This window comes from Perca flavescens, chromosome 19, assembly GCF_004354835.1.
Source record: "Perca flavescens isolate YP-PL-M2 chromosome 19, PFLA_1.0, whole genome shotgun sequence".
Classification (NCBI taxonomy): Eukaryota; Metazoa; Chordata; class Actinopteri; order Perciformes; family Percidae; genus Perca; species Perca flavescens.
The window spans coordinates 4,857,253-4,881,864 of NC_041349.1; the positions used below are offsets into that span (position 1 = coordinate 4,857,253).

Genomic DNA, 24,612 nt, shown 5'->3' on the forward strand with positions numbered 1-24,612 from the left:
AGCCTGTGCCCATGTTATCTCCTTACATACTCCTACAGTCTCCGTATCTGTAAGATTGGGAATGATTGAGATTTCTCTCGGCACAGCTAACAGAAGACTTACAACTTTCAGACACGTTGCTCACGTCACATTTTCTCAGTTGGAGGCTGCGCAGTAAAGCTGGCCATCACCGGAAAAGTGCTTCTAATAGCCTTCACTGGTCTCCGTCCAGAGCAACGGGGTCTATTAGTCCATTATATACTGTCTATGGTCTAAACTAGGGTGACCATACGTCCCGGTTTGACCGGGACAGTCCCGATTTTGAAGTTAATGTCCCGAGTCCCGACAAAAGCCTGTCGGGACGCTAAAATGTCCCGGTTTTAGGAAGAGCGGCGTCAGACGATTTTGCTGGGGCTTGAGCCCCGAATGTTTTGAGTGTAGTCCCAAATGTAACTTTTTCCAGATTATTTTTCCGAGGCGAATAGAACGGGCAGCTACATGCAGGGTCCGACCATGCTGTATTTGTTGCTATCACCTAGCAACAGTCTCTACGTGGAGGAAAAGCTGTGAAAGCCGGGTGAAGTTTTCGGAGGAATCCTAGCCAAATCAGTCTAATACATTGATGCCATCAACACAAAGTTAAGGAGCGCAATACTAATGATTTAGTTTGAAGTTCCTGTGACGTGATGTTTACAGTCTATTGTTCAGACTCAACCACACGGAGCTCTGAAGAAGACCTGTGGGTCTCTTAGTGTCCACTCTCTCTGTAAAATGCAGCGCAGCCTCAGGTTATAACGGATGCGCTCTGCTGTCGACATGCTGCGGCAGATGTGTTGCGTTTGTGCTCCGTGTATTTCTGCAGTAGATTTGGTTTTCCACCTCCGATGTAGAGCAGCGTACGGCCACTTCCCTAGCTAAACTCTTTGTCTCATTCAGACACCCAAACAGGGCTCTGTGTCTGTCAGAAGGTCTGAGAGCTACAGCAATCACGTAAAACCAGACTATGGTGCAGGTAGATTTCTGAAATAGTGACTTTATTCTTGTAATAGCCTATTATAACTTTATTTTTCTCAAAATCACGACTCCTCCAAATCACAGAGAACACGGATATACTGTATTTTGAATGTGCACAAAGTTTTGGACATTGCTCAAACACATCTGAAATATTACAGTCCAGGGGTTTATTAATAGGCCTACATTAACAACAAAAGAGCAAAACAGGAGGGAGGAGTAAATGATGCTTAGGCTACATGTGTGCTGACTCAGCTATAATTAGAAAAGTCCATCCAAAGGAGAATACATATTTGAAAGCAATATATAATGCCTGTTAGCCTTACTTCAATATATTCCATTATGTTTTTATATTTGGATTGTAATCTATTTTTCTCTTTACATAACGATATTTGCAGCATACATTGATTCAGAAAAAGGTAGAAATAGGTGCATAAAAATTCACCAGAGTGCAGCAAATGAAGTGTTTAATGCTCAAAATTGTCTATCATTTTAAGTCTTTTGGTGTTATTGGAATAAATAACACTTCAAAAATCTTTTTTAGAAAAGTCTCAACATAAATCTCATTCTGAACTGAAAAAGGCTGTTGCTGCAATGTTGTTAATTTTAAAAAAAAAACAAAACATTTATTATTAGATGAGGAGCCTATGATCAAAATAATGAAGTTACTGTCTGACCTCGGCTGGCACATGTTCACGTTAAAAAGCGTGTGCGCGTGCACAAGCACTACGGTCACACGCAAAGTGTCCCGGTTTCAGCTCCCGGAAATCTGGTCACCCTAGTCTAAACCTTTCTTTTATGTCAATGGTCTAAACTCCAAAATGAAACAAAGTTACCCAAGCGGCTCAAATAAAAGAAAAAAGAGAAAAGACATGTTTTCGGCAGTAGCAGGACCTTCATCAGCTCCCGTGGCCGATGATAGTGGTGTCGGTCTCGGCAGCAGTGGCATATGCACAGTGGGGGGGACTCAGGAGGAGAGGGACAGAGATGAGAACAACTCCCCTTAAAACACTTAACCCTTTGATAAAACTGAGCCAAAAGCAAGTGGTGGACAAACTGTTGATGATAACACTACAACAATAAAAAAGTAGGCAAGCTTTACTGTATGATTGCATTAGTAGCCTATATAAACTTTGCACATCATGCAAACTTTCTAACGAGAATTGTAGCTTTTGTCTGCATTGACAGACAACAACTCATGATAGACCTCTTCAAATTAAAGCACAGGACTTCTTGAAATGATATATATATATATATATATATATATATATATATATATATATATATATATATATATATATACATATATATATATATATATATATATATATATATATATATATATATACATACATATATATACATATATATATACATATATATATATATATACACACATATATATATATATATATATATATATATATATATATATACATATATATATATATATACACCTTGTTTTATGATTCATTAGGAGTATACAGTTTTAGTGTAAATGGCACTTTGTTGAAGTATTTAATATGTCAACTCTCACTTATTCTTGCTTACTCATTACATGGCGTTAGTAGTTTTAGGAGTTGGTAATACATATTCAGGGGAGTGCAAGGACGGGTACAGCTTTATCAATACTAGTTAAACAGTTGTACAGTTTTATTCCCAACTTGTATATATTTTAAATTATTTGTTTTTATATTTTATCCTATTATTATTTCATGTATTGTATCCTATTATTTCGTTTATATTCTGTGTGTCTGATATTGTGCTGCTCCAACACTGGTATTTCCCATTCTTTGGGATCAATGAAAATCCGTCCGTCCGTCCATCCGTCCGTCCGTCCCAGGGCAGATGTTTGATCCCAATCCATCCCTGTCACTCACTGTGGCTCCAGCAGAGAGGAGCTTATCCAAACTAAAGTTGATCAAGTCATACCTGAGGTCAACCATGTCCCAGGAACACCTCACTGGCCTCGCCGTCATCAATGTCAATCACTCAATATGGCAGCAGATTTCATCCGATGACATCATTGATGATTTTGCATCAAGGAAGGTCAGGTTTTAGTTGTAGTTTGGGTTTTCTGTTCTTAGTGCTATAGTGTAATAATTACATTCTCTTTAGTGTGTCTTCACATTTGTGTAATGAAGGATTTGTGCTATTTCAAATATTTATTCTATATTGTGTCTTTTGGCATTGTTGGAGATAGAGATTGGTGGAGGGGGTCTCGCCCGGGGCGTCATTCAGTGTAGAACCGCCCCTGACTGAAGGCATCAAAACTATGAATGAACACATATGGAATTATGTACTTAACAAAAAAGTGTGAAATAACTGAAAACATGTCTTATATTTTAGATTCTTCAAAGTAGCCACCCTTTGCTTTTTTTGATAACTCTGCAAACCCTTGGTGTTCTCTCAATGAGCTTCATGAGGTAGTCACCTGAAATGGTTTCCACTTCACAGGTGTGCCTTGTCAGGGTTAATTAGTAGGATTTGTTCCCTTATTAATAAAAAAGCAAAGGGTGGCTACTTTGAAGAATCTAAAATATAAGACATGTTTTCAGTTATTTCACACTTTTTTGTTAATTACATAATTCCATATGTGTTCATTCATAGTTTTGATGCCTTCAGTGAGAATCTACAATGTAAATTGTACTAAATTGCCTGTACTGTATATACAAAAAACAAGTCAAAGTGTTGCTGTAACCTAACAAGAGAACAAATAGTGTGACGGTGCAGAGAGGAAAGAGTTAATAAAGTAGACTGAGGTCTGTCAGTGGTCTGTCATTAGGCTCGATTGAGATGAACTACGCCTCGCCTGTAAAGTGGACCAGAGCAGGCAGGAGCAGCCGGGGGCGATGACAAAACTCAGCTCTAAAGTCCATAGACAGTATATATAAACTGGACCACCAGATCCTGTGTCTCTGGAAGGAGACCAGTGAAGGATATTAGAAACACTTTTCCGGTGATCTCTTGCTTTACTGAGCAGCCTCCAACTGACAGAGACAACATAAATGTGACTTGAGCAACGTGTCTGAAAGTGTGAAGTCTTCTGGTAGCTGTGCCGAGAGAAATCTCAATCATTCCCAATCTTACAGAGACGGAGAGTGTAGGTATATGTAAGGAGATAACATGGGCACAGGCTAATTATTGCTAACTAAAATGCTAGTTAACATTAGTAATTAAACCTAAACAGCTAATGTAAGTCCAAACTGCGTGCGAGCTTCTTGTTATTTTGGTGAAAGTAACGTAAAAGTAATGCAAAAGTAGTGTAAAGCATTAAAATTCAGAGACAGTAATATTGTAACATAACTAATTACTCTCAAATGACAGTAACTAGTAATCTATAATGTATTACATTTAGGAAATAACTTGCCCAACACTGACAGTAAACATGGAGCTTTTATTGTGATGGGGAAAACAGAAGTGGATAAAGTGTGGTGTGTGTTTGGTTTAATCTGTGTTGTGGTTGAATAAAGTGAGACGTGCAGTGCTGTCTGCGTTCTGGCATTGGAAGACTGTGTGTCTATTTTCCAGCCAACCCTGAGTCTAGACAATATAAGAAACCCTGGGTTACATTTATATTGTATTCAGTGCACATTATTTTCTTTTTCCACTGTTGGAGTGTCACTTGTAAACATCAGGTTCCTCCCACTACACCAGGGCACCATCTTGTGGCGTCTTGTGAAAAGGACATGTTTTATATTGCCAGTGTCTGTTAGTTCCAAGGCTCCAAGTTCATGAAAGGACACCTGAGCTCCTGGCTTCACTACTCAGTTAAACTTATACTGTAGCTGCTCTTTGTATGAATGCAGTTATTAAAGGTTGTTTCAGAGGGAAGTATAGTGTTAGTTGTGAATGTTAATATTTAAACACTTAAACAGTGGGCATTGATTACTGAACAGGCCTACCTGGTAAATGCCCAGGGGCCCAAAATGTCAGGGGCCTCCTGGGGCTTCACCTGCAAAATGTCACTCAACAAGGTGTCAACCAACCAAGATATAAAACAGAAGTGCTAATAAACAGTATATTCACACAGCTTTCACTCCTGTTGATGCTCGGAGCAGCCATGTTGAATGTGATGTCAGAGTTGGTGAGGTTCTTCTCTTGGTGAGGACCAACAGCTGTTGGAGAGCCAGTATAAGCCTCCTCCTTCCTCTTTATATACGACTATGTCACATGTCAGCTACAAGGAAACAGGCTGATATGAGAGAAGTGAAGTTATGATCACAAAGCACAGAGAGAAAAGATGCTCATCATTTTATTTTATTTGATCTGAAGAGATTTAAAACTTGACATCTAAAAAGACATGAACAACAACACGACTTACAGCAGAACCTGAACAACTATCTGCTACTAAAGTCCAGTTCAGAGCAAAGTTTGCAAAGGGAAGAAACCTTTAGAAAAGACTAAAACAAGCTGATGGTGTCTCTGCGACTCAGCTGGTTACGTTTTCAGAGGCTGGTTTTGGAACAGTCAAATCAGCTGCAAACTATAGAAATGAAATGATCCATTTTATTTACTATGTTTCAAACTGTCAGCTGTTGGAAATGGCAGAATTTTAGATGGAGGCTCAACGAGCGCCCCAGAGGTATCTCAATGCAGAGGATACACCGTCTCATCTCATTGGTGTAAACTAACAGGTTTCAAAACGCTCCAGACTGGAGCATTACAAGCAGCTGCACGTTTAACTCTTTTCATTGCAAATCTTTGGACTAAAAACTAAATTGGTTAACATCCTTCATCTACAGGTCAAAGGAGAACATGTGGAGATCCACAGGGAAGCTTTCTGAGGCTTCCACTGTTTCTAATCTATGAGAACAATTGAGCTTTTCAGATCAGTTCAGAAGTGATGCTCTGTGGTGACAGCAGTGGTGACATTATCATAGTCTTCAATCTCCAATCCCTCCTCAGCCTGGGTGGGAGGGGTCATCACCACGGAGACAGGCAGGTTTCCTACAGTCAGAGCAGGTTAGACAGAAAATGTAGATAATTGATCAGCTGTTAACTGATCAACACCAGAGTGATGTTGTGAGATTGATGGATTGATTGATCATAAGGTCAATGAATGATTCAGAGTGTTACCTGTGGTCCTACGTCGATATAAAGACACCATGATGAAAGTGGAGATGCAGTACGGACAGAACACCACCAGGTGGACGACCAGTCTGATCACAAGCTGGAGGGGGTCTGAGGCTGGGGGCGGAGCTGAGGTATCAGGGGGCGGAACTGACGAGGTTGGTGGGTCTGTGGTGTCAGGGGGCGGAGCTGACGTGTCATGGGGCAGAGAGCTCGTAGGAGGGCTTGTGGTCTTTGGTTTCTCTGTAGAGAGAATCAGCTGTCAGGTGAATATCTGGATGAATGAACTCCTGAAATCAAAGGTAACCTCCTCACCTGTGACAGAGACCCAGCTGGGTGGAGACTCTCCAACACTGCTGATGTGACACCTGTAGAGGCCTTCATCAGACCTGGAAACATGGTGGATGGTCATGTGACCTGCAGGCTCATTCCTGATGAAGGAGCCATCTTTATAGAAACCAGCTGGGAGGTTGGAGGACATCTTTGTTCTACAGGTCAGAGTGAGGTCTTCTCCCTCCATCACAGGGAGGACAGGACTCTGCAGGATCACTGGTCCATCTCAACACAGAGACAAACTACAGCATGTCATCCATTCACACACAGCTTCATCAATACTGACTCCACAGTCTGATCTTACCAGTGACAGTGATGGTGATGCTGTTACTGGTTGCTCCCTCTCTGGACTCACACCAGTAAACTCCACTGTCCCCTGGGACCATGAAGCTGATTTTACAGGAAGAACCAGCAGATCTTCCCCAGCCATCTTCACACTGAGTTCTGGTTTCTCCGGATGTGTTCCTCCTCAGAGTCCATCCAGCAGAGCTGTCGTCCTCCTCACAGCTCAGAGAGACAGATTCATCTTTAAACATCTGAGATCTGCTGGGACTCACAGTCAGAGAGGCTGGAGGGAGGAGGGAGAAGAATGTTTCACCAGTTTAAAGAAAAATGGGCTGCTGAGATTTAGAACAAACCAAAACTTAGAACTTCTAGTTTGATAAAAGATTTGTTTGGTATTAAGACAAATGTAAAATTGAATCTGTCCAAGGTGACAAGATTTGTGTGTGCTCAGTTCAGGTCTGGAATACTCCCTCTCCATATTGAAACAGGACATTGGTCGGGCACCAGTGTGGAAGACAGACTGTTATTTATGTGATCTCAATGAAATTGAAAATGAAGTTCATTTTGCTTTATATTGTCGATATTATCATGATTTAAGATTGCAATTATTTAACAAAGTTAAAGTAAAAGAGATGAGGCAGGATATACATCTGTTAGTTTGGTTGTTTAAACATAAAACATTTTTTTATACTTTTTAGAACAAGCATGGGCTAAAAGGAAGACTGCTTTGTATCGATGATTATCTGTCTGGTAGTTACATATATTACATATTTTGGTAACACTTTTGAGGTCTTCACTTTGTAATAATGGTACATGAATTATCATGAATTCATGCATGACTTCCTGCATTAATAGCATTACATTTTTCATGTAGAACTTTATGAGCTATCAGTAATGTACAAGGATTAGTAATATCTCATGCAAGACTTAATGCAGGAATAATACGTTAATTAATGCATCAATTAAGGTATTTCAATAATCATGATTTCTGATTTATTAATGATGTTCATGTCTTCTTCAAAAAAACTGACCAGTGACAGTAGTGTACATACATTCTGAAGAATTGTACTGTTGTAATCATTTTTAACTAAATATTACTTCTTCATTACTTCATGTTTGTGACCCTTCAAATAAAGTGCTGACCTGGTCCATCTTTAACATTGATAAATAAGATATGATTAATGGGGGCATAAAAGGAGTGCTTTGGCAAAATACAGTATACTGCAGATGCATTTTCATAGTTTCTTCATTTAAAACAACAGCACGTAAACAATAATGCTTGAGAACAATGAGCCTCATTCACCAACCGTTCTTACGAAGAAATGTGTTCTTAAACCCTTCTTACGAACTTTTTACGAAGATTCTGGCATTCACTAATGTTTTCTTAACTTGGATTTGTTCTTAGCTAAGAACAAAATCTACGAATACTGAAAAGCACTCTTACGCACATTTGAGTGATGACAATTTGCTCCAAATGATTGCTTACTGCATTTTATTTAATTCTACAGTGGTTTACAATGATAGTATTGTACTGTAATGTATTTCTGATCATTTGTTGAAAAAGAAATCATATTATGCAAAAAAAACACTAACACTGCAATTTACATCAGCAATTAAACTAATTAAATCCTGCGTTATTTTTATTTTGATTGATCACTATTTATAGGGCCAAAATGCAGTGGTGGAATGTAACAAAGTACAAATTCGTCCTAACTGTACTTAAGTACATTTTTAACGTATCTGTACTTTACTTAAGTAGAATCAATGGTGCATAGCCTACTTTTGATTTTTACTTTGTTACATTTTGCAGCAATTATCTATACTTTCTACTCCACTACATTTCTACAATGTTCCGTTACATTTTCTGATCAGTTTTTTGCCAAAACGTCTTCCTGACCGTCCCACGTTTGTCTCACCAGTGAAGTTTGGTTGCCGTAGATACTGTATATATGAGTTGCCATAGATACTGTATATATGGGGCACCGCTGATCCAAGCTGGCTCTGGTGCTGCAGAGCCCGGGCGCAGCGCCGCTGACCCTCGGTAATACAGCCCCGGTAAAAGTGAAAATGAAAACGTTTGTTTTTATTATTCCCGTTTTTAAATCAAAGTTGCTATATCTATTTCTCTCCACAGCGTCGTTTACTCCTCCGCCAGGCTGCGTAAGACGCGTTCATATCTTATTTATTTGGCTGGACCTCTTCACATCTCCCCATTTGCGCTGCTTCACACACTTTATTTGCTTACTTACATGGTTAAAGAAAATAAAATACATCCATGAATAAAACCAACCGCATTCCGATTCTAACAACACATTTCCGTTTTATGCTGGTTAGGATAGGAACTTTTTTTAAAAAGTGGTAGTGGACACCTTATACTTTTACTAAAGTAAATATGTCTCTTGTTATTTGTACTTTTATTTAAGTACTGAGATTCAGTACTTCCTCCACCGCGGCTCCGACAATCTCCGACAACCTGTCTCCCAGGAGGTGCACAGGAAATGTCATGTCCTTATATGGGAATTTTCGGGGCGTTTTTTTATGCTAATTAGGAACAACTGGCACGCGCTTTCAGTTAAGAAGACGTGGGATTCATCGATCCTAAGAACACAGGTGCGAACAAATCTGTTGTTTAAGAACACGTCATGAATCCGACGTAGACTTTTCTTAGAAATCTTCTTAAGAACATATTTAAGAGAAAACTTAGGAAGATATTGGTGAATGAGGCCCAATGTTCACTTAAATAGGATATTTTAAAATTTTACCTTTTACTAACTTTTGTGTCTGAACAAAAGAAATGTCTTGACAATCCTTTTTCACAAAGATGATACCTGCATATGCCACCATTAACCATGTCTTATTTATGAATTTTAAAGATGGAGCAGGTCAGAACTTTATTTAAGTTGAAGAAGTCATGTTTAGTTAATCATGATTACAACACTACAATTCAGTTTCTTTAGCCTGTCACTTTAACTACATATTTACCTTTGAAGAAGACATGCATATCATTAATAAATCAGAACTCATGATGATTGAAATACCTCATTCCATGCATACATTAATATATTGTTGCTGCATTAAGTCATGCATGAGATACTAATAATCCTTGTACATTATTGATAGTTCATGGAGTACTACATGCATGAAGTCATGCATTTTAATGAATGAAGTCATGCATGAAGTCATGATAATTCATGTACCATCATGTAATACCATAATTGTAAAGTTTTACCATTTTTTTTGTGTTTGTAATTTTGGTACGAAATGTTTAGTTGACAATGTATGGGGTTACACCATTGTGTTGTGGATGCTGTGAAATGTTTTCTTTATTCTTTATTTTGTGCACAGTAGGGTATGTTGTGTGTGGACATTGGACGGGAAGCTGTGAATGAAATGACTTTTATATGGGTGTCATGTAATTCTGTGTGGGGTGGGGCCACTTAGTGGCATGACATGTTAAAGGTGCTCTAAGCGATGTCATGTGTTTTTTAGGCTACAACATTTTTTGTCACATACAGCAAACATCTCACTATCCGCTAGCTGCCTGTCCCCTCAACACATGGACAAGAAGGATTTGGGGGGGGGGTTAGTGCGCTGAAGCACAAAAGGGAGGGAGAGGGGACAGGATGAGGAGGAGGGAGGGGCGAGCTAGTCTCGTTTTGTTTGAAAATACTTTGAACGTCAACAAGAAGTAACGTCACCCAACATCGCTTAGAGCACCTTTAATTATATAACCAAATGATATCATATCAAAGTTACTGTGACAATCACTGCTACTGTGACAAAGCATGGCTGGGCCTCTGATACTTCACATGAATTATCTGGGAAAGTTAAGGAATCAGCCCCTTTCTTTACTCTTGCAGTAATTGATCTAAGCTGGGAAACCTTCCTTCATGTTTGCTCCCAGGACCCTCCAATATCTTAACCTCATTGTGTGTGATGTTTTTCATCTTTATCTTTCTTTTTTTCTACTTTTGACCACAACAAGTATCTCTACATTAAAGCCACTCAGAGTTTCAAAGAGATGTGGTTAACTATATCTGGTATTCTGGGGAGTTTCTGTATGTTAATGAGTGTGAACAAGCCGGCGGATTTAGATGTAGGTGAGATGTATCGTTGTTCATGTGCAGGTTTTTGTTTGTACAAATATTTTTAACACACACAATTAAAACTTGTTCTACGCATGTTTTGATAAATGAGACATCAGGCTTCTAAATGATCAAAAACCTCTATTTGAACACTCACCATAGCCCTCTACACATTCTAAAAGTACTCTAAACACAACCTTTTCTATCAAGAAAACAGTGTACTGACCTTGGTTTGTTGGGCAGCTCAGCAGTGAGGTCAGAACTGAAGAGATAAGACACTTTGGTTAGTTGGAGTTTGGTTCGGTGAAAGTTTAAATAATAAATGAAAAGAACACGCTAAAAACAGGCTTTATATCATTTACTCAATCTTTCAAAATGACATTATCATAATTAAACTGTAAAAACCTGTTTACCTTTCATATTGTATTTATTTCTTTCATTTTAACTGTAAATGCAAATCAGTTCCAAACATCGGTTACATTAACTACTAATAATCTGTATCGGCCTTGAAAAAACAGTATCTGTCGATCCCTATTTCTTTCATCTGATATTTTTCAGAAACACAGTTTACTTACAGAGCAGCCAGAGCAGAGATGTGTCCTCCATCCTGACAGTTGGTGAAATGATGTCTCGACTTATTTTCCGTGTATATCCGCATCAAGTAAAACTCTTCTTCCTTCCTCTGTGACTGGCAGTGTTACATGCATGCATACATACTCTCATGCATAGAGATACATACTTACACATGCATGCATAACGTGAGCTGGTTTATTAACATGAGGTTATATTGGTATAAGTATGTTGTGCACAAACTATATTTTGGCCAAGGCAGATTCTAATAATCTTGAAACAAACAAAACTGTCTCTATGTAGGTGGCAGCAGTTTAGTTGCAAGTAAGTGAACACAACACCACCTCGCCTCTGTTAAACCACTGAAAAGGGGATCAGAAAGAGACTCAAATAAACGGTGTTAACTACATATCAAGAATGCCAAGAAGGTTTTCACAATAAAGTAATTTGCCTTTGTGTTTTAGTGTGTTACGGTCAAAATAAGAATATGTGCAAAATATATGCTTTAAAGTTATTGTCCGTAAGATTTGAGTTAATTTGTTTCTAGCGGCAGCTTTGGCCTTAGATGTAATTTCAGGCGGGCCTCTGGGACTTCATCTCCCAGAGTTCCTTTCAAAGACGTGTCGACTGTATGACGTCGGTAGCTTTACAGCTGGCTTCAAGAACAGTGATCATTTCCTGAATGTTATTTGGTCTGAACTGGGCCTTAAACATACTGTTATTGATTTGGTTTCATGTAAATTGTAAAATTCTTTCTTTGAATTTCATGTTGTGACCAACATTTTACAGTTTAGGAATCTCATCTACATTTTGATTCACATTTATATTTTAAGTTGTAATAACTAATGGTCTGCGTGACACCCTGACATGTTCACATCGTGACTTGCTCCTCTTGAGGTTAACAAGTCTGTTTATACTGTAGCAGCTCCGTAGGTGTGAAGTCCATTTCACATAAATTGGGTTTTCTTTTCAGCTCTCACAGCAGAAACAAGTGTTAAGAAGAAAAAAAAACTGTGAACATCCAAACTGTACTTCCCTTTAACTAGTGGACTTTGACACTTCTGTGATCAAAGACATCAAATCAAACAGAGAGGTACAGCTGCTCTTCTTTGTCTCCATCACTTCATGGTGATGAAGGAACATTGGGACATTTCCGTATACAAACAGTACACAGACAACTGACCTTTCATTATTAATGATGTTTACTGAACGTGTTCTGGTCAAGATATGCAGACAGCGTGTATATTACTACTTCTGCAAACGACTGCAGACAGTCGCTCTACACATCACTGTTACACACTGGTGTTATACACTGTACACAATCTACACATTACCCAACCAACAGTGACTACTTTTACATGCACACATGTACTTACAGAAAATGAGACTGAAAGGAAGAGAATAAGACGTGGAAATATAATGAGCTATTCCTATAAAAAGATATAACTACAAAAGGACAAAACACTGACTATGTTTACATGTACAAAATACTGTGGTTTTTGTCCTCCATTCTGAAAAAAAAACATTCCCACCAGGCTGTTTACATTGCTAATGAAAATGTAAATGAACTGCTAAGCTACACATGTATGAGGTGTCTAATAATAAAGTAAGTCAAAGTCTCCAGCAGTGCCAGAGGTCCTCTACTCCTCACTGAGGTAGACCTGAACCGGCCAATCATGTATGAGGTGTCTAATAATAATGATTTAAAGAATGAGTTTGTGTTCAGAGTCTCCAGCAGAGCCAGAGGTCCTCTACTCCTCACTGAGGTAGCTGAGGTAACTGCAGCTACAAAGAGACAAACATCTCAAATTGAGAATCCATTTGCATTATTTAAATGTGTTTTTCACAGGATACAAGGCATGAGACGGCACACACCCACTTCCGTGGATACATCCCAATTCTTCTAGCAGATTGTCACGTTAATGAGAACCCATCTAGAAGGTTAATACATGAAGTCAAACCAAACTCTGACAGCTGAATGTTAACAGCATGTCTGTTCCAGAGAAATGAAACCTACTCACGGATGACTGAGCTTCTCACCCTATCTCTAAGGGAGACGCCAGCCACCCTCCTGAGGAAACCCATTTCGGCCGCTTGTACCCTGGATCTCGTTCTTTCGGTCATGACCCAGCCTTCATGACCATAGGTGAGGGTAGGAATGAAAACTGACCGGTAGATCGAGAGCTTTGCCTTCTGGCTCAGCTCTCTTTTCGTCACAACGGTGCGATAGATTGAATGTAATACCGCACCCGCTGCGCCGATTCTCCGACCAATCTCCCGCTCCATTGTCCCCTCACTTGCGAACAAAACCCCAAGGTACTTGAACTCCTTCACTTGGGGTAAGGACTCATTCCCTATCTGGAGAAGGCATTGGTTTCGTGCTGAGAACCATGGCCTCAGATTTAGAGGTGCTGATCCTCATCCCAACCGCTTCACACTCGGCTGCGAACCGATCCAGTGAGTGCTGAAGGTCACAGGCCGATGATGCCATCAGGACCACATCATCTGCAAAGAGCAGCGATGAGATCCCCAGCCCACCGAACTGCAACCCCTCCTCACCCCGACTACGCCTCGATATCCTGTCCATAAATACTACAAACAGGATTGGTGACAAAGCGCAGCCCTGGCGGAGGCCAACCCTCACCTGAAACGAGTCCGACTTACTGCCGAGAACCCGGACACAGCTCTCACTTTGGTCATACAGAGATTGGATGGCCCTGAGTAGAGACCCCCTCACCCCATACTCCCGCAGCACCTCCCACAGTATCTCCCAGGGGACCCGGTCATACGCCTTCTCCAAATCCACAAAACACATGTAGACCGGTTGGGCATACTCCCAGGCTCCCTCCAGGATCCTTGCGAGAGTGAAGAGCTGGTCCGTTGTTCCACCACCAGGACGGAATCCACATTGTTCCTCCTCAACCCGAGGTTCGACTATCGGCCGAACCCTCCTTTCCAGCACCTTGGAGTAACATTTAGGGTACAAAATAAAGTGCATTAACATGTCAACAGACACATCACACCACAGAGTGTCCAAACCATCAGTTAATTCATTTCAGAAACAGAAAAGAGACCAATCTCAGACAGTTAAAACCCTCTCAGTCTGAGTCAGGATGTGGTGTCAGTTCCTCTTTAATGTTGGTAGAGAGAAACTGTAGCTCTTTATCATCCAGTATGTCTGAACAGACTGGTGAAGTTTCACAGCAAACACTACATGTACAGTTCAGTTAAATATCTGTTTCTGTCAGATGTTTAACTGAACTCAACACTAAATATGACCTATAGAAGCAGATATTATGACTATGATTTGAGGATAGTGTTGCTTGTTTGCTGTTGTTTTGGCTCAGAGCCAAGTTACACAACATTGAACTATGAAACAAGCTTCATAATTAATCTTACTGGAATGATTAAGCAAAAACATAATTGATAGTGTTGAGTTTTTACTCCAAGTCATTCTGCAGTTAAAAGAACTGATTATAAATTAGATAAAGCAGTAAGAGTTCAGTTAGAGCAGCAGAGGAAGCAGCAGCCATCTTTACTGATCAGATAAACACACACAGAGCACTGACTGTCGGTACACGATCCGTTCTGCACATTATATCATATTAAATGATATATTAAAATATCATTATTTATTATAATCTATATATATATAAATAAATAAATAAATAAATAAATAATCACTGTCAGTAGGTGCTGCATTGACATTTGAGAATGTGCTGCTCGATTTCTGCCACCAGATGGCCCCCTACACATACCTATTACATATTTGGGTCCAAGTGTAGTAATTGTAGGTGCTATGTAACTGAACTGTGTCCTCCTAAGTGTGTGTGTGTGTCTGAGTGTAGGTGTCTGTGTGCGGGAATGTTGTCTTACTGCACCTGCTATATATATATTAAGAGTTTAAATTAACACAGATAAAAAAGCACAGCCTAAAACTGATATTAGGCCAACAATAAATCAACATTGTTCAATATGCCTCAAACATGACATCAAATCAGGAAATTCCTTCAAACAGTTCAAGTATAATGGTTCCTAAGTCAAATAATATTCTTCAAACATGCCTCACTTTTATGAGACAGAAACACATCCTTTAACCTTTCCTTCTCTTAAAGAACAAAACATATTCTTTAGGAGTAGCTGAATCCCACCACCTTTGCTCATCACATGGAATGGAAAGTATATGGTGATATTTGTCAGTGTATTTGTGAGTGAATGTGTGCGTGTTTAAGAAAGAGAGTGAAAAGTTATTAATATTGGTGAGTGAATGTGCATGTGTGTGAGAGTACAGTGTTTTGTATGTGTGCCTAGCTTTATTCACATACTTACGTCTGCATGTGTGTGTGTGTTTATGAGAGAGAGAAAGAGAGAGAGAGAGAGAGAGAGAGAGAGAGAGAGAGAGAGAGAGAGAGAGAGAGAGAGAGAGAGAGAGAGAGAGAGAGAGGGAGAGAGCAGTTTGTGTTGAACCTTGAACCAAGAGGAGAGGGTGTGCTAATTCATGGCCAAAAACTGAAGGGAGTTCTGTCCATCACAAACGTCCAAATAGTGGTTCAGCTGAATATGGGGACTGGAACCCGAATCTCTCCCGATTTGAAGTGTCTGATGAAATTCGACGTCGGAAATTTTTGTAGGCTACTGCTGACCTTGCAAACTGACGTTCGTTTTTTTTCTTTGTCTCGTCAAATGTGTAATCCTTATAGCCAAACTTTATTATTTTCTGTGCAGAGGGACATAGGCGCCGATTTAGGTTTTCCTCCGTGGGTGCTCACCCTTTAAAAAAAGTGTTTGCATTTCAGAACCTTAGGAAATGGACAGCGGCCGACATGAACACACATGCCATAATAAAGTCGTAAAGTAGCCTAGCCTATAGGCTATCTTTCAACTTACAGATAGGATTGGAGATGAAAAGTTTAACTGGCACGTAACCGCGATCAACTTCGTAGGAAATTAAGAATCAATGCCACCGACATAACCAATCACACTATGACAGACGCTCCACAACTGCAGTGTTTAATTTTAGATTAACGTAAAAATGAACTGGCAGTCTGGCACACGTGGGTGGTCAGTATTTTCCGTGGGTGCTCGAGCTGCAGTTCATGCGCATGCAACAGCACTAAAATCGTAAAGTTAACTCCTCAATATCAGAGGGGGAAAATATATATTTATTAAACAGAAAATCAAGTCATTTCAAGTCATTTGACTCAAGTCTAAGTCAAGTCTCAAGTCATGAATATCAAGTCAAAGTCAAGTCGAGTCTTTTATGAATGTTAATCAAGCAAGTCTCAAATCCTAAAATTTGCGACTCGAGTCTAATTCGAGTCAAGTCATGTGATTCAAGTCCCCCATGTCTGATATATAATATAACAATGACCATCAAACAAGTCAAAGTGTTGCTGTAACCTAACAAGAGAACAAATATGTGACGGTGCAGAGAGGAAAGAGTTAATAAAGTAGACTGAGGTCAGTCATTGGTCTGTCATCAGGCTCGTTCGAGATGAACTGCGCTTTGCCTGTAAAGTGGATGACAGGAGGCGGGAGCAGCCCATAGACAGTATATAAACTGGACCAACAGATCCAGTTGCTCTGGACAGAGACCAGTGAAGGATATATGAAGCTCTTTTCCGGTGATTGTTTGCTTTACTGCACAGCCTCCAACTGAGAGAGACAACGTAAATGTGATGTGAGAAACGTATATGTAAGGAGATAACATAGACACAGTCTAATTACTGATCACTAACATGCTAGTTAACATTAGTAATTAAACCTAAACAGCTAATGTAAGTCGAAACTGCCTGTGAGCTTCTCCTGTACTATACGGTAATTCCTCTACTATGTGACAGTAAGTCTCGTGGTTATGACACAATCGTTAGCCTATTTTTACAAAAACATCTGCTATGGAGCTATAACGTGAGCTACAAGGTAATGGAGCCTTTTGTATATTGTCGTGTTTCTTTAGAAATAAACAACGGACAAATAGAGTTTTAAACACTTCAGATGTAAAGTTATTCGCTGTCAAAGTGACGTCAAAATGAACGGGAGTCAATGGGATGCTAACGGGATGTGATTGCTTTGTAGCATCAAAATGGCGCCATAGGAGGTTCGAGTTCTGAAGCTGATTTTTTTTAAATGTTATTACGATGCATAACTTACTGGAACAAAGCTGAGCAAGGTGTTGTTGCTGGTGACTAAACCACTGATTAAATATGTACATTGAAGCGATACTGTCATTAAAGACCTGCTGATCGCTGTCTGATTCTCTCATATGAATGCCCTCATTGCATTGTGGGATATGGACTTTGAAAGCGCCCCTATCTGATCATATTGTAGTGTTCGGTCTAACTGTAATATTTCACCGTTAATAAGACCGAAATATTATTAAAATAAAGAAATTAATACCATGATAACATACAGGTTGATAGATGTAGCGTTATAGTTTTAAAAATATCAATAAACAACAAAGCAATCCAGCTTCCCAATAAATACATATAAACCGTGATAAGATCTGGTGAATAAATGTTTATTAAAACAGCGGTTATTGGGCTAAAAATACAAATAATAGCAAAGCTGTATCCAGGTTCTCTGCTGCAGCCCGAATGGCAGAAAGATTTGTGCTGTGATCACCAAAGATGCTTCCCATTGAAATACATTAGTTTAAAATTTAAATTTCTTAAAATGGTGTGACGATGTGATTCTATTTTTCAAATAATGGTCTTTTAGAAAAAAAAGATCATTACACATACTGGCCATTAAAAACAAATTTACTAAAGCAAATATGAGTCCAATTAATAAAAAATGTGTATGTTAAACAATAGTATAATATTATAGACAATACTGACTTACTACTAAGTAATAATACAATAAATGTAACATAACTATGAATAAAATAAAAAAAACATGCACATTTGCACTTTCTTTAAGATTTCTTAATCTTCTTAGGGGGGGTGGGGGTGTAGTTGTGCGCCACTTTTTTTTTAAATCACAAATGGAGAATCTCAACCTATTTTTATTGACAGAAGAAAAGTAGCACCCCACCACAAAACATTTTCTTTCTGCCATTCTCCATCTTTTTTTTTCTCCACCTCTGGTTTTTTCGCTTCTCTTTTCATCGCCGTTCTTTCCCCCTCTCTCATGTTTGATAAGGAAGTGGGCAATAGTCATGTGATGAGCCAGCTGCAGGGCTGTTTTTGGCACAAACTTTATACAAAAGCTCTGAAAACGTTTGGAAGTGTTGCAGCTACCCATGTTTTGTATAATGTGATTTTATCGATATTTTTTTAAAGGGATCGCTACCAAATGAGCAGATTGCAAGTATCAATCGCCAATCCCTAGTGACCATCACTCTTTCATACATTGTGTTTTCCTCACTGTGAAAAGTGTTTGAATGAAACATTAAGCTGTTACATTTTCCTGACTTAGCCCTCTGCACCCTCAGATATTTTCTAACAACTCATGGTCCTTCTGGTTATATTTTCTAAAAAAAGCTTGTAAAACATCAACATTGACAACTTGTTCTACACACGCTTTGATAAATGAGGCATCTTGCTTCTCAATGATAAACTACTGAAAAATATCAACTTGACCACTCACAATAGCCCTCTACACATTCTAAAAGTACTCTAAACAAAAAAACAGTGTACTGACCTTGGTTTGTTGGGCAGCTCAGCAGTGAGGTCAGAACTGAAGAGATAAGACACTTTGGTTAGTTGGAGTTTGGTTTGGTTCAAAGTTGAAATAATAAATGAAAAGAACATGCTAAAAACAGGCTTTAAATCATTTACACAATCTTTCAAAATAACATTATCATAATTGTAAACTGGAAAAACCAGACTATAGATATATATAAGTTTTCCTTTCATCTTGAATTTTTTTCCAGGTATAGACTGATTATCGGGACGATGTTTGGCAGTTTGCAGATTATTTATATCAGCGTTTTATTTGCCTGATAACCAATAAAATTAATGAATTAAAAAATTGTCAACTTTGGCTTGGCTACAGCTCTGTGTCTGTCCATCTGCTTCGGATTCACTCACCACTGAGTCTGACTTAATGCCCCCAACACTATCTGACTCTGTTACTGGGGATTATGTTCAAAGTTTGTCATTTATTAAATAATTGCTTAAAGCATTTATACAAGGTTTTGTGTTGGAGTTTGTAACATTCCAAAATCTTAATTTTGACTTAAAGACTTTGATTTTAACTGTAAATGCAAATCAGTTCCAAATATCAGTTACATTAACGACTAATAATCGGCATCATTCTTGAAAAAAACGTATCGGTCTTTCATCTGATATTTTTCAGAAACAGTTTACTTACAGAGCAGCCAGAGTAGAGATGTGTCCTCCATCCTAACAGTTGGTGAAATGATTTCTCGACTTTTTATTTCAGTATATCTGCATCAAGTAAAACTCTTCTTCCTTCCTCTGTGACTGGCAGTGTTACATGTATGCATACATACTCTGAGGCATAGAGATACATACATACACATGCATGCATAATTTGAGATGGTTTATATGAGTGTAAGTATAATGGGCAAGTACTAAATTGTACATTTTGATTCACATTTATATTGTAAGTGTTAATGAATGGTCTGTGTGACACCCTGACATCATGACTTGTTCCTCTTGTGGTTAACAAGTCTGCTTATAGCAGCTCCGTAGGTGTGAAGTCCATTTCACATGACTTGACTTTTCTTTTCAGATCTCACAGCAGCAACAAGTGTTAAGAAGAAAAAAAAAAAAAAAAAAAAACTTTAAATTGTTCTTTCCTTTAACTAGAACACTTTGACATTTCTGTGATCAAAGACATCAAATCAAACAGAGAGGTACATCTGCTCTTCTTTGTCTCCATCACTTCATGGTGATGAAGGAACATTGCGACGTTTTCATATACAAGCAGTACACAGACAACTGGGGTCTCATTTATAAAACTGTGCGTAGGATCCTTACTATAAGTGTACGTGCGCCCAAAAGCCCAAATTGGCGTATGCCAAAAAAAAGTCAGATTTATAAAACCGTGTGTACGCACACCTGTAAGCAACGTTCCCTTTATAAATCAGAGATTACCTACAAGTGTGCTTACGTGGATCAGACTCTTATCCCGCCCTGTACACGCCCATTTTTAACCATAAATAGTCAATGCAAAGCACCTCGTGAATGCTGATCAGTATGTTAATGACCCTGGCAGTTGTTCTTTCTTTACACCGAATCATGCCAAATCATGACGACTGGCGGAGAAAAACAATAAAACAAAAAACTCTCAGAAGCTCGGGAATTGCTGCCAATTGAATTATAATTTTGGCCTGTTGTCGCATAGTGTAGATCTATAGACTACCTTTATTAATAAAATCTTCCAAAACGGCAGGCATTACAGCACTCTGGGACAGCTTCGATATACCAGACGTATATAATAAGATTTAACAGAACTATATATTATATCCAAACAAGCCTTAGTGATGAAGTTGAAGATTTTATATAATATTTATTTAAAAAAAACACAACAAGACATTTCCCTCTGGAAACCCAGAGTGGCAAGGACCTGCATTTGGACCGGGATAGCACGGTTCCGGTGTTCTGTCGATTTATGCTACCTATCGAGATGTGCTACTTAGCGGTTCTGCGCATGCGCACGACCCACAAGCATGGTCTGATTCCCCGCCCATAAATCTATGCAACCTTGCGGTCGGACATACGGCCGATACTGTGGTTAATAGAGTAATATCTAATAAATAATTTATTCATTTATTCATCAGAATACGCTACCACTGAAATATTCAATAAATATAATTTAATAGAATATCAAAATATGCTCCTTATCTCCTGACAGTGCACATGGAGTGAGTAGTGGTGCAATATATAATGATTCTGTTGGGGGAGCATTATTTGATAGGGTATATTTGTCTATTAGAATATGCTACCACTGAAATATTCAATAAAGATATAATGGAGTATCAAAATATTCTCAAATAAACATAAGATGTCAATACTGTTAGAGTTATACCTCTATGGGATTATCCCTGCCTGCACATTTGGAAATATGCAGGCAAATATATCCACATAAGGAAGCACATTTCGATAGGGCAGCGCGACTCGATAGACTCTACTATCGATTTACGCTACGGTAGCATTTTTCGACAAGGCAGCATAGATCGTCAGAACACCGGCGCCATTCAGTACATAGATCCAAGAGCACAGCTATATTACTATTACAGCTATATTAGGGAATTTAAATCGGCATATGAGCCAGTCATCGTCATGGTCCCTGGAGTCTCTTTTTCTCCTGATTCTTCCATTAGTCTAGTCCTCCTGCAGGGCCAGCAGTACTATCATGCAGCATTACGGACGGCTTCACCGCAGTATTTATATATTTACAACTATTTGTGATTGTTAACACCTTTGCTAAAATCACAGCAACAACTAGTGGTATCCCCCACCCCGAGATACAATTTGAAATCGAAATGTAATAGGGAAACACACTTTTCTTCATGCAGGTTTTGTTATGAACAGTATTAAAGTTCGGACTGATAATGAGGACATAGAGCGTAACGATTGCGCGAGAGCTTAACGGCTGTATTTTCAGACTTTTACTGAACGTGCTCTGGTCAAGACATGCAGACAGCGTGTATCGCACTACTTCAGCAAACGACTTTGCATGACTGCAGACAGTTCAGTGCTCGAATTACGTGGGAGCCAGAGGGAGCCGAGCACCCATAGAGTGAGGACTGGCTCCCATGAAAGCAACAAAGTCAAAAATCTGAGGGGGTCTCTCTTATCTGAATGTGTCTGCCATATGTGGCATTGTAATTTAATCTTAAACAACGCTCATTATCCATCCCTGTTCGATCTCTTAACATTAAAGACATTAAAATATAAAATAAAGACCTGAGCCTACCCTACGCTCATGAACGCAGCATGACTGCACTTCACCATCACACCACTAGGCTATGTAAGCAAACCGCATACGATCGACTTGACAGCACTCGCAAGTCCGACAAAGTCACCTTGCTTTTGAGGTAAATACCACCAATGCATCTTAAATATAAATATCTGTGGCTATCCTGTCATTCAGAGCTCCGGAAAAGTTCCCACATATTTTGAAACACCTGTCAGCAATACAATGCAATCTCTGATGGCGGAATATTCAGTGAATAGGCTACCCGACAACATCTCAGTGCAAATTCCAAAATTGTTCATCTATTTCTTTCCACGGTTCAACACATGAGACGACTGAACACCCAGGTGTTGTTATCACTACGTGTACATTATAAGACTAGAACACAGTTTGGCTGTGTAATGACTTTATTCATTTCTGCCAGTTAGTGCATTTTCCCTGTGTATAAGTTAAAGACTACATGCATTATTGTGTTTGACACTGAGGATATCGGAGATGGTGGTCTGGTTCAAATGAGTTACTTTTTATTTCCTTGTGAAATTGAGAATGACACTCAGATTAAATTGTTTTGTCTATTTCTTTGTACTGCAAAATTAAAATGAAATATGGACTATTACAATCAATAATATGTTGAAATGAATTAAAAGGAATCCTTTTCTAGGCTATTTAATTGTATAGCCTTGTTAGGTTGTGTGTGGGGTGAGCCAACTTTTTTTATGAGATAAAGAGACCACCTTAAAGACAAAAAGATAATTCGAGCACTGAGACAGTTACTCTACACGTCACTGTTACACACTGGTGTTGTACAGGGTACACGTGTACACACTACCCAAAACAACAGGGACTACTTTTACATGCACATATGTACTTACAGAAAATGAGAATAAGAGGATTTCCCTCCAAATGTGGAAATATAATGAGCTATTCCTATAAAACCATATAACTACAAAAGTTTTTTTTTGTTTTTTTCTGCTTCTCCGGGTGGGGTTTTTAGGTGGTCCATAGAGGCTGAGTAGGTTGCTCCTCCTCTGTTATTGAGAGGCAAAAGGGATATCAAAATACACTGACCAAAATTATAAACGTAACACTTTTGTTTTTGCCCACATTTTTCATGAGCTGAACTCAAAGACTTTTTCTATGTACACAAAATGCTTATTTCTCTCAAATATTGTTCACAAATGTGTCTAAATTTGTGTTAGTGAGCACTTCTCATTTACCGAGATAATCCATCCACCACACAGGTGTGGCATATCAAGATACTGATTAGACAGCAGGATTATTACACAGGTGTGCCTTAGGCTGGACACAATAAAAGGCCACTCTAAAATGTGCAGTTTTATCACACAGCACAATGCCACAGATGTCACAAGTTCTGAGGGAGCGTGCAATTGGCATGCTGACTGCAGGAATGTCCAGCAGAGCTGTTGCCCGTGAAGTGAATGTTCATTTCTCTACTATAAGCCGTCTCCAAAGGCATTTCAGAGAATTTGGCAGTACATCCAACCGGCCTCACAACGGCAGACCACATATAACCACACCAGCCCAGGACCTCCACATCCAGCATCTTCACCTCCAAGATCGTCTGAGACCAGCCACCTGGACAGCTGCTGCAACAATCGGTTTACATAACCAAAGAATTTCTGCACAAACTGTAAGAAACCGTCTCAGGGAAGCTCATCTGCATGCTCGTCATCCTCATCGGGGTCTCGACCTGACTGCAGTTCATCGTCGTAACCGACTTGAGTGGACAAATACTCCCATTCGATGGCGTCTGTCACTTTGAAGAGGGGTTCTCTTCACGGATGAATCCTGGCAGATGGCAGACAGCGTGTATGGCGTTGGGTGGGTGAACGGTTTGCTGATGTCAATGTTGTGGATCGAGTGGCCCATGGTGGCGGTGGGGTTATGGTATGGGCAGGCGTAGGTTATGGACAACAAACACAGGTGCATTTCATTGATGGCATTTGTGTTCTGTCCTCACTAAGTGTTGTCCACACAAACGTATACTCAGCTATACAGACAGCTAAACACTATCCTAATAAAGCTCCAAAGAACAGGCTCATGTGTTGATTTTGGTAGTTTAATCAGGTTTATGTGTAAAACTGTGGACAAAGAACAAAAAGGATATAGAAAGGAAAATGGTGCATCATAATGCACATAAAACTGCACATTTTAGAGTGGCCTTTTATTGTGGCCAGACTAAGGCACACCTGTGTAATAATATGCCACACCTGTGAGGTGGATGGATTATCTCAGCAAAGGAGAAGTGCTCACTAACACACATTTAGACACATTTGTGAACAATATTTGAGGTAATAATAATAGGCCAGTCTTTGGGGCCAGAGGAGGCAGGGGAGGAAGAACTCTGCTGTCCTCTTCTAGACGACTG

General features: G+C 39.2%; 2 protein-coding genes across 2 annotated transcripts in view; both read right to left on the reverse strand.

Moving 5' to 3' along the window:
* Nucleotides 1-11,113, reverse strand: part of LOC114546120 (low affinity immunoglobulin gamma Fc region receptor II-like) — a 1,096,214-nt gene extending 1,085,101 nt beyond the window's left edge. The window contains exon 1 of the mRNA XM_028564784.1: nt 10,993-11,113. The gene's annotated coding sequence lies outside the window, so the exon portion shown is untranslated. The remainder of the gene's footprint in view (nt 1-10,992) is intronic.
* On the reverse strand, nt 5,828-6,782 carry LOC114546145 (Fc receptor-like A). The gene is made up of 4 exons (XM_028564813.1): nt 6,701-6,782; nt 6,379-6,621; nt 6,070-6,306; nt 5,828-5,940 (listed from the first exon to the last, which is right to left on the reverse strand). Exons 1-4 carry the CDS (start codon nt 6,780-6,782, stop codon nt 5,828-5,830), a joined length of 675 nt encoding a protein of 224 aa, XP_028420614.1.
* Nucleotides 11,114-24,612: the final 13,499 nt, after the last annotated feature.